The sequence below is a fragment of the Rhinichthys klamathensis genome, unplaced genomic scaffold, assembly GCF_029890125.1.
Source record: "Rhinichthys klamathensis goyatoka isolate OS25496 unplaced genomic scaffold, OSU_Roscu_1.1 h1tg000092l_1, whole genome shotgun sequence".
NCBI classification, from domain to species: Eukaryota; Metazoa; Chordata; class Actinopteri; order Cypriniformes; family Leuciscidae; genus Rhinichthys; species Rhinichthys klamathensis.
The window spans coordinates 2250949-2268557 of NW_026606631.1; the positions used below are offsets into that span (position 1 = coordinate 2250949).

Here is a 17609-nt window from a genome sequence, read left to right on the forward strand (position 1 = left end):
CTGTAACATCGTAATGTTTTGATTTCTGATTCACTTTCTATTGTGGATGAATGTAAATCAATGCTGATTATACTGTGTTAAAGGTTTTTTTTTTTCTTACTATGGTGTGGTGCCGTTTTATTTTAGTATAATTGATGTACTATGATATTTTTTGGTTAATATTTTGAATTATATTTAATTTTTTTATATTTTGTTTCAACTTTTATTTGAAAGTTTTAGTCATTTTGATGTTTTTGTGCATTTTTTATTAGTTTTTATTTGAAATGTCTTTAGTTTGTTTACTTTTTACGGAGCCCCCACATGACATGCAGGGAAAAAATAGTAGGCAAAATCGTGCGCACAATTTTCTATTTCGTTCCCTTGATTTGAATCCCTATTGTGCGCACGATTTATAAATCGAGGGAACAATTTAGTAAAACGTGCGCACGATTTAGCCAACAATTTTTTTCCTGCATGTCATGTGCAGGGCTCCGTAACTTTTAGTCACTTTAACTTAAAACTTTGTATGCATTTTGGCCGTTCATTTTCACAACAACAGCGTTTTGGTTGCCTGAATAACGCGCATTTTTGAAAACGATACCATTATCGTCTTGGTGTAAACTACAAAAACGCGCATTTGTGAAAACGGTGACGTCAGCGTTAAGTGTATAGTCTATAGGCGTGTAGTTTTACAAAGTGACATCGCCACCTACTGGCCTGGCATAAATAATACAGCGTTTTAGTCTTTTCGCAGATCCGTGTGAACGGGGATGGTTTTGACCACGTTGTCTGTACGCAAAAAAGAAAAACGTTTCCGTTTTTTAGCACATTGTTGTTATGTAAGCGTACCCTTAGTTTTAGTTAGCGATAGTTACACTGGTGTGGTGTACTATGATGTATAACCTTTAATCTAACACCTCTAGCCTAACAAATGCAATATTTATCTTAAGGCTGCCCTTCTGGAAGCTTCTGGCAAACGTGGACTCTGGGGCCAAGCTAGAGAGAGAGCTGAGAACCTTCTCAAACCGGCTGAAGCGGCTTCACCTGGAGGGAGTCATCGGCCTCGACGAACATTCCACCGCCCTCCTCGCCAACATGGTGAGCGACGCTCCGGGTCCCAGCACCAAACCACCCTCTGCCTCCAGCCCTGCTGTGCATTCAAGTTTGACTCTTCTGTATTTAAACTAGCTATCAGAGCAGAGGTGTAAAGAGTACCCGACAAGCATACTTGAGTAAAAGTACAGATTACAGCAAAAATGACCAAAAGTCACCGATTCCAATAAGACTTGAGTAATGTCAGTATCAGATTTGAACAGTATTTTATTCGTACTGAATGTTGGCTTAAAGATGCACTAGTCCTCTATGCCAATGAAAAACAGGAAATGGTTGATTTGTGAGGAGCTCAGAAAACGTTTCGTATTATTATCAATGTTGAAAACAGTTGTGCTGCTTAATGTGTTCGTGGAATACGTGCTACTTTTTTTCAGGATCCTTTTATGAATATAGAGTTCAAAAGAACAGCGATTATTTGAAATATAAATATTTTGTAGCATGATGAATGTCTTTATATTTCATTAAAATATTACTTTTGAACTATATGGTATATATTTGAAAAGATTGATATCAATCTAATTAGCCTGAAAATAATAATAATTATGTATGGCTTGTTTCGTTGTCTTATAAATAATAATTAAAAAAAGACAACCACAACAAACAATGAAAGCCAGTAATAACCCAGATTGTCCCTGGTGAGTGTGTGTATATCTGCAGCAGATTCCCCGTCTCTGACCTTCAGTGTGTGCAGTTTAATCTCCAGCCGTCAGCGGCTCAGGCTCTGCACCTGTTATAGCTGCGGGTCTACAGGCCTTTCCTCCCGAACACCCTCCAGAGAGCCAACAGCACTGCATTTCCTACCTTTCAAACAAGTGTACATGTTGAAAATGATCATTTATGCGTTCATTTTATATTTTACGTCTATATTTGTATATGGTTGAGTAGAAATGAATAATCGGTAACAGCTATCGGTAACTAAAATGAATGCATAAAAAAAAGCATTCGTCACTCTAAATAAAATAAACGTTTTAAACTGAAATCAAATCAAATAAAATCTAAAAAAAAAAAAAACGTTCTACTAACGTTCTATAAGTTCTACTAGAAAATAGACATATATATAATACTAATGAATACAAATATACAAAAACTAATAAAAATGACAACAAAAAAAACACAACAAAATGACTAAAACCTTAACTAAAATTAAAGTGAAAACTAAAATCTAATTCAAAATATTATCAAAAACTATTCAATGATACTAAAATAACACTGACACTAATGATTACTGATCTGGGGTGTGTTTCCCAAAAGCATAATTAGCCAACTATGGCTGCAAGTTCTGTCGTTAACAACATATAATATATATGTCATAGATTCCTCATTATCGGCAATTTCAATGGGCAGCTACACGTAAGCCGTCCGCCATATTGGAACAGTCAAAGCTGGTCCGTCAACACTCGAGAGCAAAGTGATTGAAAGTGATTGCAATAGACTTCAGCTGATGTTTTTGCTAAACTAACACAATACAACAAGACGAAGGTGTCGGCCAACACAACATTAAAAAGCTACCATAGTAAAAACATGTAATATTGAGTTGATACTTATAAAAACACAAACCAACACACTCTCACCTGTGAAAGGTTATCCCTTTTCTTTGGGAATTGAAATCTCAGCGGTTTCACAACCAGAAGCTGCGCAATGTTGTGGCATCATCGGCTGCGTACGAAAACTGAAAAATGCATGCTAATATATATATTTATAAAACGGTCAGTTCCAATCCTTGATTCTGATTGGTCAATAGCTGTGCTTTATTCACGATAAAACACGGCTATGACCGCTTCACCCAACGGTTCTATGTATCACTACACAACACCCCTAGCAACCACTCTTAGCAACTTAAACAGATGTTTGATCTCATTGATATTGTTCATTTAAAGCTAGAGTAGAGCATTGTGAGAGATCGAGTAACGTTAAGCGAGTGTACCTGCATTTACATAGCATTTTCCTTCAGGTCAGTCCTATATTCATAATAAAAAAATGCGTTTCAATGTCCGCTGCGATATTTTGTCCTTTTAACAGTCATGGGGTTTTCCCGTGCATAACGTTAACAGTTAACGTTAGTCATCTGTCAGTTGCGTCTTCCTTCTCCGTGATCACAAGTTCGAGTCCTTTCAAAAGCCTTCTCTACTGACTCACTCACTCATAAAGACAGTCTTTGACGCCATCTATTGGCGAAATAATATATGTAACTTCTGTTGCTGTTTACGGTCCAGGACTATTTTTTTCAGCGGAAGGAAGGCTTTTAGTGATTTATTTACTTCATGAAAGTTGCATAGATACATATTTTTCGGCTTTAATATTTTTATTGTGTGGCAACCGTTTTATAAAAGCAATAAGGTACTCGAGGCAAGTGCTGTATCGTGAATAAGTAACGGCTGAAGGGGTTGCAGGCACTCCGCTTCGCGTCGTGCCTAACAACGCCCTCCAGCCGTTACTTATTCACGATACAGCACAGCCTCTCGTACCTTATTGCTTACATATATTAGCATGTCAACAATATATATTAGCACCATTTTTGAGTAGTGCGCATGTGCATAAATGCGTAGAGGAAGCCCGAAGTATAATGTATGAGGAAACCCGAGATGAATCATATCAAATAAAACGATAGGGAATAAAAACAGTGAAGTATTTATATGGTCTGTCTGAATACTCGATTCTGATTGGCTGGAGGAAGGTGGTAGTTACAAGTCAGTTTAATCACCGTTCTGGGTTGCGTTTCCCGAAAGCATCGTTAGCCAACCATGTTCGCAAGTTCCGTCGTTACCAATAGAGTTCAATGGGAATTGCGACCAAATTGCGACCATATTTGGCTAACGATGCTTTCGGGAAACGCACCCCTGTATGGCTGTTTTTATTAAAGCACGCACACATTTGCCTCCACGTTGTGCGTTAAAAATTGTTTAATGCACAGCTAGCCGTGGATCATCACTTAGGGCCTACATACTGATTATACTTGAAAAGGACTTAATGAAGAGTCTTTAAAATATCTTGTTTTGTGGTCTATGGAAAAAATAATGTCTGAAATGACATGAAGGTGTAAATACATTACATAAATTTAATATCTGTGTGATTTTAATATGAATAAAAGGCTCAAATAATTGACTACCTTGTGCACTAATAATGTGATTATTTCCAATAATCAGAGTAAGCACTTAAGATGTTTATGACACGACCAAACCTCTTCAATTTTTCATTATTCTGTGTAATCGCTAAGAATTGGGGTTATTTTTTGGCCATATTGGATTTTTTTCACCTAAATCTCTTTATTTAGTCAATATACTGCATTATGTTCAAATCGTGGAAAGTTGTCAACATGAACTTAGTTTCTTCAGAAACGTGATGCCTTCTTTACCGCTGTGTTACTGTACAGTTTGAGCAGAGTGGAATAGATGAGATTAAAGTGTTTACAATGCGTGTTTGTTTATTGCGATTCAAATCTGTACATGCCAAATATTTTATTATGATTATGGTCGCAACGATTAAGAGCTTAATCGCATCAATTTGATCAGATTATTGTGCTTACATGAGGGAAAGTTTAATCGCAATTTTGCCTAAATCTCATCAGAATCGCATTACGAGGGTGCATGTAAATGCAGTCATTGTTCAATTTTACAATTCGCCAAATAGTGACAGCTAATGTGCACAACCATTACATAAAACATATGAAAATCTGTGCATATAGCACTGTGCATTTTAAACATCTTGTAATAAAAACAGATCTAGGGTCTTTGTTTTTAGCAGATTGAATTTTTACTAGGCTTAAACCGAATTAAAAAACATTATTTTGATCAAAAAACAGTTCGAAAAAAGAAATGCCATAGTTTACTAACCCACATGTCATACCAAACCTGCATGACTGAGTGAACAAACTAGTGACCGCTAGTGGTGCGTAAATTACACACTTCGCCATTGCTTCTCGTGCGGTCGATCGTGAGGTTTCTGAAGGTACTCATTATAATCACAAACACAGGCTATGGGTCTGGCAGAACACGTTTGGTTTTCATAGCGATGTGCATACCAGGCAGAGTTACCAAGGGACGCGGGAACACTGTGTTCAAGTCGAAGCGTCTCACGTTAAAAGCCACCAGCTGGGCTGTTAAGTTCAGTCTGACAGAACAAAACAGTCAGAGTTGGTCAGTGTTGTGGACATGAAAGGCTTGATTTTTCTAAGCGGATCTGCAGTCGCTCGAGAGGTCAGGGAAGTGTGATCTGATCCCCTGAGAGAAAGACACACATCTCTGCTTCAGTCCAATGCCAGCGGGGAACTGGTTTCCAATTAGGTGATACTTGTTTTGCTATGGAGACTGATAGTGTGGGCCATCTGTGTCATGTTAGCTGTAGATTTGTGTATAGTAATACGGCGTCTTGCTACTTTTGCGTATTTGGCAGAGGCTAAAATGTTAAAATGCATTCAAGTCATATATTTTATCACAACACAGACTGTAAAAAGCGGGTGAGACTTGAACCTGAATTTCCCACATGAGCACCACAGCTTAACATCTCTGGAGCATTCGCTGTAACCACTAAGCCACGACTCCAACAACACTTTTTAACATCATGCTAAGGGTAAATATCACTATGTAGTTGGGCCAGTGACAAATGAGAGTGTTTGTATTGATGTTGGTCTCGGAAAACTTTTATACCCTTTTCAACATGACTCTAAAAATGTAATGTGGTGCAGCCATTAAATAAAAAGCAATCATTTTTCTTACACCCTGAATACATCTTTACCTTATGTTTTTGAAATATTTGTTTTCAATGTATACGTTTTTTTTATTATTATTTATTCATAAATATCATAATGTTTTTGGAGTGTCGCGCCTTATGGCATTTAACAACCTGAACTTACACTTCCTTGCCATAAAAGGTCAGTTTTAAGAGACTTATTGACCTTGTCACATGAGGGTCCTCTATGATATCATTTCCAGTTTTATTTTATTATAAATTTTTTTGTGCATGTTACCCAGACATCGACATAGTGTCGGCTGAGATCCGGATCTGGGCTGACACCATGTTGTTGTCTGGGTAGTTGCACCACATGACTTGATATAAATTATATAAATAAATAAATATGGTTCATACGACAGTTATCACCCAGACATTTCTGACTTCATGCCCCCGAAATATTTCAAAATGAATTTAAATTCAGAAATTAAAAACATGAATATTATAGGTGATGAGATTAATACATTCAGCTTTTTATATTAGTGGTTTGAAGTTACTAAATTTTAATAATATACATGTATAATATTGTATAATATGCGGAGCCTGTACAATAAAAAAAACCTAAAAAATAAAAAAACAGGAAAAACAGTTTAGTTTTTATAATATATCCCTCTATATTGGTTTAGGTCCATAATATACAAGAACACAAAAATACTAACATCTGTATTGGCCAGAAAAATGCTGAAGAATTTCCATTTTAGGTCTGTCTTTATTTATTGTTTATACACATTTTTGAGTAGTCAAGACATTGTTCTGCATGCCTGACTGATCTCAAAACTGAGTGGATCGTTTCACAGCTGAATTCCTCTAGAAAGATTAGAGGCAGGTGAAAGAGGAAAAATGGGAACTTTTTGCCAAGAAAAGAATGTTCTCTATGTCTAAAATACTTAAAAGGCTTATCAGAACATTAACGTCAATGCAAAGCAGAGTGCAGCCCTCCTTTCACAATAACTCATGACTTAATTTCTTACTTTCATATACATTTTTTCATACCCCATTTTCATGGTTAAATCTTTCCATCCATGCCACCTTTGAATATAGTTTTAATATAACTATGTTTTGAAAAGAACATATTTCAGATGTGGTATAGGCTTGATTTCTCTGTGAAATTTGTTTTGTAATGCATACGATTAAATTGTTTTGATTATGAGCTCGACTGACAAAAACTAGGGACTTTATAACAAATATGTCAGCGAAGCATAATTGCATGTGTATCTGATACACACGTACCACGCGTTCCCGTATCCCAACCTAAATGTCTTACCGCTAAATTGCAGTGGAAAACTTTCCATTGTGTGACAGTTATACAAAACTCCAATCGGGAAACATTCCCAATGCTTGTTTTTTTCCCCTAGTTTCCATTTTAGCTTGAAATAACACAGTCGTAAGCAAAACCAACAGCTTGACTTGGAATGAATTTGGTTATAAACCCACTTGCCAGTATTCGCTATTTATTGCACAGATTCCTCATAAGCGCATTTGGTATGCCTGTACGATATGATTCATATAAATGACATTATTGTTATATTTTCTCAGACATCGTGGCACTGTCATGGTAAAAACATTAATAGGGGTATTATTTTCAGTGATGGTGAAACAATGATATTTTCCGTACTGTTAAAACAATCAACAAAGTTTGAATCCCGAGACGAGTTGCTGCCAACATCTGTAAACCTGCAAAAGAAAACTGCTACTTACCGGCAAAGTGTGTGTTAGGGAAACCCTGATTTTAACTCATTTTAAATCAATAGTGGAAATTGTCATGTTAGCCAAATGCCACAGTATTATAGGCCCTGTTTACACCCGTATCAAGCTTGATTTGTAAGGTTCAGTGTGTCATTTCTGCACCACTGTTTTTAGCAGGTGCCATTGGCCAGACAAAGAAAACGTCTTTGCTAATTATTTCTCGTCTTTGTAGGACCACAGCTACCTCAATGGAAAGAAAAGGACGTCTAAGAGACAGACCAGGGACCTCCCTTTTGTAAAGCTTCTAAACATTTCCATCACCCTGTCCCCGTACCTGAGTGTGGACTCGCAGCCGTTTCAGACCTCCGTTCAGGCGGGCATTGAAGACTTCTGGCTGAGCCTGCCCTCAGGACCACAGGGACGACTGGTAACACTGTTTATGCACTGGGGTATATGGGTGGATGACATGAAGCCAGTTATTTTAGTATTTTCACTTCAATTTTAGTTAAAGTTTTGGGGACACTGTTTTAAGGTGACATAGTTAACATACTCAAATGAGTACTGAGTAATATTAACCAGCTATGTAGGCCTACTTACTATAGAGTTATTACTGTAATTACTGTAGTAAGTAGGCCTATGCAGTGCATCACCTTAAAAAGTGTTATCGAGGTTTTAGTAATTTTGTTGTGTTGGTTTAAGAAAATAATTGTCATATATATATATATATATATATATATATATATATATATATTAGTGCTGTCAATCGATTAAAAAATGTAATAAGTAATCACACATTTTTTCTGTAATTAATCACGCTTAATCGCTATTAATACATCAGAGTTTTTATTATTTTTAAATTGTAATAATTTTACAGTTACTCTCTGAATTAATGTAGAAACAACTTAAAGACAGTATATTTAAAATATTTGTTGTAATGGCAACTTTTTATGAATGAAGGCCGGTATCACTGATACTAATATTGGTCTGATGTCTCTATGAATTTTTTTTTTTTAAACATTAATGATAGACATTCAACATTACAGTATAATTGAAAGTTATCAACTTCGACATTTATTAGACTTTAAAAAAAATAACAACTTTTAATTTAAGTGATTTTAAAACGATCTTCATATCAACCCTTAATAAATGTAATATTTACCACATGTTCTTATCAAAGTAAATATACAGAAATTGAATGAAGTTATCAAACACTTTACAGTCTTAATTATAAATTAAATATAGATGAATCCTTATTTCATATTGACTTTGATTATTTTAGTATTTCAACTTAAACCAAAATGAGAAATGGTGCCTCGGCAACTAGCTCAAATAACATTCAAAATAAGTTATTAATAAGTGATTTTATTTCAGTCAATGTTTAATTTCAAGTAGTTTTAGTTTTAGTTAACGTTAATAACCATGTGTGATGCCTTTTTTTTCAGGATCTACATTTAATCAAAAATACATACATTTTTTAATTCAGACAAACAAATACTATTTAAAATATTTTTGGGGGGAGAAAGTATAAAAAAAATGTGAGGGTGGTGCGACTGTCCTGATATAATATAAAAATAGCCTCATTAAAAGAATTAAATTATTTTTGAAATTCTATTTAATTCTCTTAAGTAGTTTGGCAGTATGAGAAGTTTAGGTAATAAAATGTCATGTGGCGCAACTCAAACAAAAAAATTATGATTTGAATTCATGGTAGTAGTAAAAATATTTCTACCTTAAATAATACATTTAAAACCTTTATAAAGATTAAGATGTGTACACTTACATGTACTCAAGGTAAAAGGGGGGAAAAACTATTTTACTTGATGGTTACATGACATTTAAGAGTCATTTAATCTAAACTTTTCTTGAAAAAAGGTATAAACGTTTTTCAGAACGATATGACCTCAAAATAACTTCTTTTATTTAAAGAACTCAGCATGTTTTAAACTAGTTTCTTATTTGTTATTTACCTACAGTACTGTATGTTTACCTGTTCATTATTATTTCTCGTTCATAAGGTGCCTATGTTGACTCAGTGGAAAGGAAAGTACAGTGTGAAGCTCAACATCACCAACCCAAAAGCCACGAATTGGTTTCTGGACAAAGTGGACAGCTTACACAGTCATTTGGGCATGGAGTATGTCATCCTGGAAGGCGGTGAGGGAAACCTTTTCGAGGAGCAGGCCCTGCGCCCCCCTCTTGCATCGGTCGGGGACGAATACATCACACTCCTTGCTGACCTGGCAGAGAAGATCGGGGACAACACCATTGTGACCTCGGGAACAAGGTATTTGGTGTAATTGTAATTTAAATAATCCCGATCAATCACTGAATTTGCCAAGTAGGTCATGGAGCAACACCCTTGTTGGTCCTAAAAACTGATTTTAGGTTAGATTTAGGGCTGGGGTTGGGATTTACAGGTGGTATGATTAGGTTTGTTTCACCGGAATGTTGTTCAAGGATCAACCGGAAATGTTAATCCAAAAATTTGGCAAAATCATGACCATCAATGGCAACCTACCACAATTTGAGACTTTGTTCAGACAGGGAACCAAAATGCAAAATATATTCTTAGCGTGTCCGACTGAAATCTGTAGTTGTACTGTCTAAACCAAATCCAAACCTGATCCAAACCACATGCGTATGTGTGATTTGAAATCTGATTAAAATGGATTTTATTTATGATTTTTCATGTTATCAGCACTGTCGATATACCATGCGTAACTACAGGCACAATTTCCATGTTTTTCATTCCCATGTCCACATTAACAGCTACTCACATTTGTTGTAGAAGAAAACATCTTTGCATTTTTCCGACTCCGGTGTCATTTACCATTGCAAGATGTAACTTATATCGATTATGGTTTGAACAATCAGATCTAAAATATGCAAAAGATCACATGTGGACACTCACCCATTTGAAAAACAACTTTCCCATTTGAAAAAATATTGGATAATGTGTCGAATTGTTTTGTAACTGGCCAATTTTTGTTTGCACAGGTCCAGCCACAAACCGCTGTTCATCCGCATGAGTGCACTACAGTCAGACTGGAGTTACTCCGGCCTCAAGGGCATCATTCCATCCCTGCTGCATCACAGTCTTCTGGGATATCATTTCTTCATTCCTGATGCAGTAGGTAATACCTGCCCACACACACATGAATACGCATTTACACACATTTATCTTTTGTGATGATGCATACCATAGATAAAGGCAATATCATTTAATAAACTGTCTTCTTGAATCCTTTACAAAATCAAAGTAGTATCTTCACCACTAACAATTGTATAATACACAGTATGGTGCGAGTAAATCTTTTAAGAACATGACCAGGTCACATTTCAACCACAAATCAAGGGAACGTTTTTTCTCTGGGCAACGATTAATCGTGATTAATCGCATCCAAAACAAAAGTTTGTGTCTACATAATATAACATTTTATATATAAATAAAAAAGATTTCTTAAATATATACATGCATGTGTGTGTATTTATATATACTAAATAATTATACACAGTACACACACATATATATTATGTAAACACAAACTTTTATTTTGGATGCGATTAATCGCGATTAATCGTTAGGCAGCACTAAAAAAGTATTATATTTTGCATTAAGAAAATCAAGCCCCTTTTTATGACAGTTATGACTGTTTTACTTTGACAATTAGGCACATTTCACTCACAAATTACTGTAATAATAAACAGTATAATATGTTAGATGTTAAATATACTGATTTAGATTTTCAAGAAATGCATTACCGTTGTCAGAATCACAACTAAGAATATTGGGAAAAGCAGCAATGACAATTAAGCACACTTTCTCATGAAAATAATAATAATAAAAATCGTGATTATCCTAAAAAATCTTTTTTTCTTCTTTTCAATATAGATATAGACTGTACTTCAATATAGACATAGACAGTACTTTATATTATATCATATATCACAGTTTTGAATAATCCCATATGATTATATATTTCTTTTTTTACATGTGAATGCATTTGCATTCCTCAATGGCAGGAGGCTCTTTCTCTGCCGAACTGGTTGCAGACGACGAGCTCTTCGTTCGCTGGCTGGGAATCGCAGCCTTTCTTCCTGTCATCAGCTTCCAGACACCTCCGTGGGTCTTTGAGAAGGAATGGGTGAGTGCAGCAAGGACGGGTCCTCGGCCCTATCCGGGTTTAGATTTCAGTTTAGTTTTTTTCCCCCCGTTGTGGTCAGGAAAGAAAAAGGGATAACATGGAGCTAAGTGTAATAAAGACTGAGTTCCCTGGTAGGAAAACTGGGCGCAATATGTTGACCATTGAGAGTTAAACGCCTCAGACTGAGAGATTTCTTTTTCACTCTTAACATAACATTAGGAATCTAATACTCATTCACTCCATGGTGTATCATGAGAATGCCCTTCTCCAAACACTAGCTAAATACATACCAGAATATCTAGTCTCAAGCACGGATATATTTGAGCCCATAGAGCAGGGTTTGAGTTTAGGACCGGCACAGAGGATCCTCCAGGTGGCCGTTTTTCTTGCATTTCATGGTGTAATTGCTTGGCCTTTCCCCAACATCACCTGTGGTTAAGGGTCCATATGGTCTGCATTAGTGTCTCTTTCAAATTTATGACTCTCTCAATCTTAACTGTATTGAGAACCGCTGCACCAGGAATAATGAATCGCTGGATAAGTGGAAAAGAAAATTTCCAGAGACAATTACAGGTTTCGTTTGTGATTTGACTTTGCAGTCCAGAATAGGGGGTGTTTTTTTCTAATCACTGGTAGAAGTAGATCTTTCAATGCATTTCATTGCTATGAATGGACACATGTGTTTATATTTAGCAGAAAGTAGAGGGACAGCTGACTTTAAAAATGAAAATTCGGAAAGTTAATCACTGCCATTACAATGACCAGGCACTGAAGTTTCAAGCTTAAAGGGATAGTTCACCCAGAAATGAAAATGAAGTTATAATTTACTCACCCTGGTGTTGTTCCAATGCAGTATGCCCTTTTTTCATATGTTTCAGACCACAAAAGGATATATATATTTTTTAAATGTCCTGCTCGCGCTTGTCCATATAATTGCAGTGAATAGCAATCGGCATCAAGCTTTAAAAAAAAAAGTATCACAGAATGATCTCATGCGACACGTGTCGTATAGTCCAAGTGTTGGAAGGTATGTGTCACATGGGGTCATTCTGTGATGCTTTAGCATCGTTTTTTAAAGGTTGATGCTGGTCGCTATTCACTGCCATTATATGGATGCAGGACATTTTTTGTGGTCCAAAAAACAAAAACAATGGCATATACGACATTGGAACAATACCAGGGTGTATAAATGATGACTTAATTTTCATTTTTGGGTGAACTAACCCTATGAAAAATAACACATTCTAAAGTATTCGTCTTACAACTACTTCAAATTTTCTCATTTTGTGTCTGAGAATAAAAGGATTTGGAAGGCATTGGAAGAATAAATTATCACAATTTTAGGGTGAAAAATCCCTTTGAGAACTTTATGACATCTATTTCAGTGAGAAAATAGTATTGGAACATGCAATGGTTTTGATCTTGGCTCATGGGTATTATCTGGACAGTCTTAACCTCTTTAAATCATAATTAATTAGTATCGATGTTAAATGTGCTGATCATACTGAAAGGTTTTACTTGCCTTTATTTTCCATTCTGTTTGATTGGCCTCTGCAGGCAGTGTGTGTGTGTGTGTGTGTACTAGCTTTTGTGCGATTACCCAACACCAACACCCATTAGAGACTCAATGACTATGTTGGGTCTAAATAGGAGGAAAACGGGAATGGAAGCCACAGGCCTGTTTTCCCCATATAAAATTAGACCGAAACTCAGGCAGTTATTCAAAATTCATCTCATGAAACTTTTTTCAACTAGAGAATACATTTTTTATGAACGTGGTTTTGCTTTGTTTCCGTCACCAGAGGCTGGCTAGGATGTTAACTGAAGGATGTGACCTCTCAAGGAATGTTAGAAACGAACCACAGCAGAACTAGACGAGAACAGTGTCGAACAAAACTCACATCTTCTTTCATATAAGTTTTATTAAGCATTCACTGACAGTCTCACCTTCCCGTCTAGGTCCTAAACCTCACCAGATTCTACATAGCCAAGCACCACGACTTTGTCGTTCCTTTGATCCTGAAATACGCTGAAGAATGGCAAGAATCTGGAAACCCCATCTACAGACCGCTGTGGTGGCTTAGTCCAAATGACCCAATCACATTCACCATTGATGATGAGTTCCTCATTGGAGATGAGGTAAGCTGCTTCCAATCAGCCCATAGGAGTAACCTGAGTTTAAACTCCTTGCTCAAAGACAGTGACTGGGATTTTACCAAGTAGGACATGTTCCTGGATCATTTGTTGGTTTTGGAACAACACAGTCCAAACCTAACCTGAAATCAGAAGGAGATTATATGTTTTCAGTGTTAATTTCATCGTCAACATCATTTCTGACGTGATGTTAGTTAAAAGAAGCTGAGATAACGAAGACTAGATTCACACTGTTAAAAAATAAAACCGTGTTGATGAGAATAAGACAAAAATATCAACAAGAGATGAGTGAGCTGAAGCTGAACAGTGAATGAACACTGGTAACGTGAAGCACTTTGCTAGCAGGTTAAGGGAACATTTACACGACAACGATGTACTAAAAATGGAAACGTTTTTCCTTTGCAATCTCTGTTACCGTAAATTGTATGTTTATCTCTGTAAAGCTGCTTTGAAACAATCTCCATTGTTAAAAGCGCTATATAAATGAAGATGACTTGACTTGACTTTGCATTTTTACCGTACAGACGACAACGTTGTCAAAACGATCCCCGTTCACACGGATCCAAAAAAACAAATAATAACGCCGTATTATTCATGCCAGGCCAGTAGGTGGCGATGTCACTTTATTAAGAAACACTACATGCTTATAGACTGAACATGTAATACGCATGTGCGTGATGTCACTGTTACACAGAAACGATAGCGGTTTCGTTTCCAAAAACTTGCACTTTGAATCTCATTTTAAAAAGTTTGCATTTTCAGGTCCACTAAACTCTGTTGTCGTGTAAATGAATGGCCATCACGCATCAAAAGTTTTCCGTATTTAGTCAAGGGGGTAATCCATCGACCGGAAGTTGAAGCCGGCCGGGTGCCGCCATCTTGTAGCAGAACTTCACTTGCGTTAGCATTTCCATTGACTCCCATTCATTTTGGCGTCACTTTGACAGCAAATAACTTTACATCTGAGGCGTTTAAAGACTCCATTTGTCCATTATTTATTTCTAAAGAAACACGACAATGTATAAAGGGCTCCATTACCTTCTATGTTACATTATGGCCCCGTAGAAACAGTTTTTGTAAAAATAGGCTAACGAATGCGTCATAACCACACGACTCTCTGTCAGAGAGTACAGTACTCGCTGTACAGAAATTACCGTACAGACAGGAGGAGAAGCTCGCAGGCAATCGGGGGGACGTCCCGTCAAGGGAGAAGCCCATAGATAATGAGTCCATAAAAGCAACGGAATACTTACTCCTGCTAACTCACGCCAAAGAACTCTTTGCTCAAGTTCCCCGTCTCTGCAAGATTAACGTTGGCAATTTTCACGCACAGCTACTAGAAGATTAACGTCTGTCAGACAGGTTGCTCACGTCATCAAGCTTAGTTTGAGTCGGTTTGAGTCTGCGCGTCAGGAACGGAAGTGCTCAAAAATCTCTAAAAATGGGCTTCAACTGTCTCAACTGAGTTCCAATGAGATCGCTCTGTCCATTTCTTATACTGTCTATGTATTTAGTTGACCAAACAAGCCAAACATGATTATGTATTTCTGCTCAGCTAGCGACACTGGACATCAACCACACGGCATACGCTATTAACTTTTCATATACTGCCTACTTTCTATGTATATCAGTTCTATATAATAACGTATTTGACAATACTGTTAGACAGATCGTAAACTAATGAACACGGAGAATACTAACAATGTGTGCTCTGGCGTTCTCAGCGCCGTCAAAATAAAAGTCACAACAAGCGCGACTTGCGTCACTTCAGAGTTCCTACTGGTGGTGCGAATGCAAACAGGAAAATGTTCCTATGGGAACCATTAGTTCTCGGGGAACCACCCTGGGGTGTGAAAGCCCCTTTTTTGCTCTTTCTGCGATATTGCACTAAAACATGGACAGTGAATAACTAAAGAATTCACAATATTGCAATGAAATTGTGCACTCAATTTTAAGACCTACCATGTTACATTTGTTAAATTTTAATCTTTAAATTAAAATACTGTATAATGTCTGAATATTTGGTTTCATTTTGCAGTCTCATTCACTAAAATGTTATTATTGTCGACTACAACTTAAAACAAGATGAAATATTGATTCAATTTAAAGGCAAAAATCATGACTAAAAGTAAACCCTCTAGTGCTCTTCTGAAATTTTTGACCTTGAAATTTTACGTTTTTTTTTTTTTTTTTACTTCATCGGAATGAAAAGAAACTTGGTAAAAGGTGAAAACCATGGACATTAAATGGTCACCCTTCTATTGTTCGTAGTCAAAAATAAGCGCATTGGAAATGAATGGGAGATGAATTTCATCTAGTGGAAACATTTGGTACTACGCCTAAACATAATGGACTGAAAACTTTTTTTTTTTTTTTGAGATATCAACCTCAAATTTGGCACATAGCTTGTTTAGATGTATGGCTTTGATTTTCCCACATTTTTTTAGTAAAATGTGTTTTGGAATGTGTTTATATTTCATATAAAGGTTAAAAATGAACATTTTTGTGCAATGTGAACTTTTTCCAAGTTCACTTTTTAAACTTTTCACTTCAGAAATAATCTGCCAAGTGTCGTCTTTAAAAAGAGACCAAACGGTAGATGATCTTCGTTGTTATTGTATACTTGAAGTTGTTCTCCTTTTCTTCCTAGGTTCTTGTTGCTCCGGTTACAGAGAAAGGAGCTTTACAAAGAGACATTTACCTGCCAGAGAGTGCCTTTCAGTGGCAGGACACTAACAATGCTCAAGTGTTTGATGGAGGGACGTTTCTGGAAAGTTACCCGGTCGGCCTTGGGGACGTGCCAGTGTTTGTACGACGGAGATCCTGAGGCTTACTTACGACTTTTTTTCTATTTTTGAAATTTTCACTTGTGCTGATCTCAAATTGCACTTTCCATAAAGACCATTATCTGTGTCTCAAGGAATCTTGAGATTAGGTAGAAGATAATTTTACATTTGCACTTTAAAAATCAAAGTGATTTGTATTTTCTCATGATTTTTAGATCCCTCTCGTTTTTCTTCACTACTCATTTTGTTATTTCATGAGATTTTTTGGGGGGGGATTTTTACTTCTTCAGAACGCCGTTTACATTTGATAAATTTATAAAAATCTTATAGGCTCTTAAAGTTAAATTGTTATCATGATATGGAGCTAGAAATCAAACCCTTTGCTTAAAAACAATCAATGGAATTTTACGAAGACCAAACAATCGAATGAAAATTGAGAAAGACTCTACAAGGACAAACCAATGCGCTAAATGGATGAAGATGAAAATACCTTAAACATCACTCATCTCAGCTGGGTTTTTACTTGAACTTTGCTGAATACTTGCTGTAGTTTGTAATGTTTTAACTGTACCTCAAGTTCTCGTGTGTTTTTTTTATGCAAATTTTTCAGCATGAACTGTGAGAGAAGCACTTATTGATCGAGGAGACTGAAATGAAGGGCTTTTAACGTGAATAGCACAATCTTTTTTTTTACTACATATACACGAATATTGAAGAGCAATCAATAGTAGTAGAATATGAGCCGATGTTAAAGACATTTTTTTCATTGCTGTACAGTCTTAGTTTTAATGCAGAACACAAAAGGACAAATTGTTTCTTCATAATGGTTGTTTTTTTATTTTGATATTATGCTGATTTTAATAATTATTTGTTTAGATTCTAACAATTGACCAGATTAACCAATATGGTATTTCTAGATATTAATTAATTCATACTGTAGGACATTATTGAAGGTAGAAGTAGAGTTTTGTATTTATATCACTTCAGACTAAACTTGATCATTCGTTGACGACGTCTGCCT

At 36.2% G+C, this 17609-nt stretch overlaps 1 protein-coding gene across 1 annotated transcript in view; it reads left to right on the top strand.

Moving 5' to 3' along the window:
- The window catches only part of si:ch211-236l14.4 (SITS-binding protein), a 34477-nt gene extending 17838 nt beyond the window's left edge, over positions 1-16639 (top strand). Inside the window, exons 4-10 of the mRNA XM_056252092.1 lie at positions 930-1077; positions 7736-7930; positions 9519-9787; positions 10501-10637; positions 11527-11648; positions 13608-13787; positions 16453-16639. Of these exons, the coding sequence (XP_056108067.1) occupies positions 930-1077; positions 7736-7930; positions 9519-9787; positions 10501-10637; positions 11527-11648; positions 13608-13787; positions 16453-16629 (1228 nt within the window). The 3' untranslated portion in view covers positions 16630-16639. The remainder of the gene's footprint in view (positions 1-929; positions 1078-7735; positions 7931-9518; positions 9788-10500; positions 10638-11526; positions 11649-13607; positions 13788-16452) is intronic.
- The last annotated feature ends 970 nt before the right edge of the window (positions 16640-17609 follow it).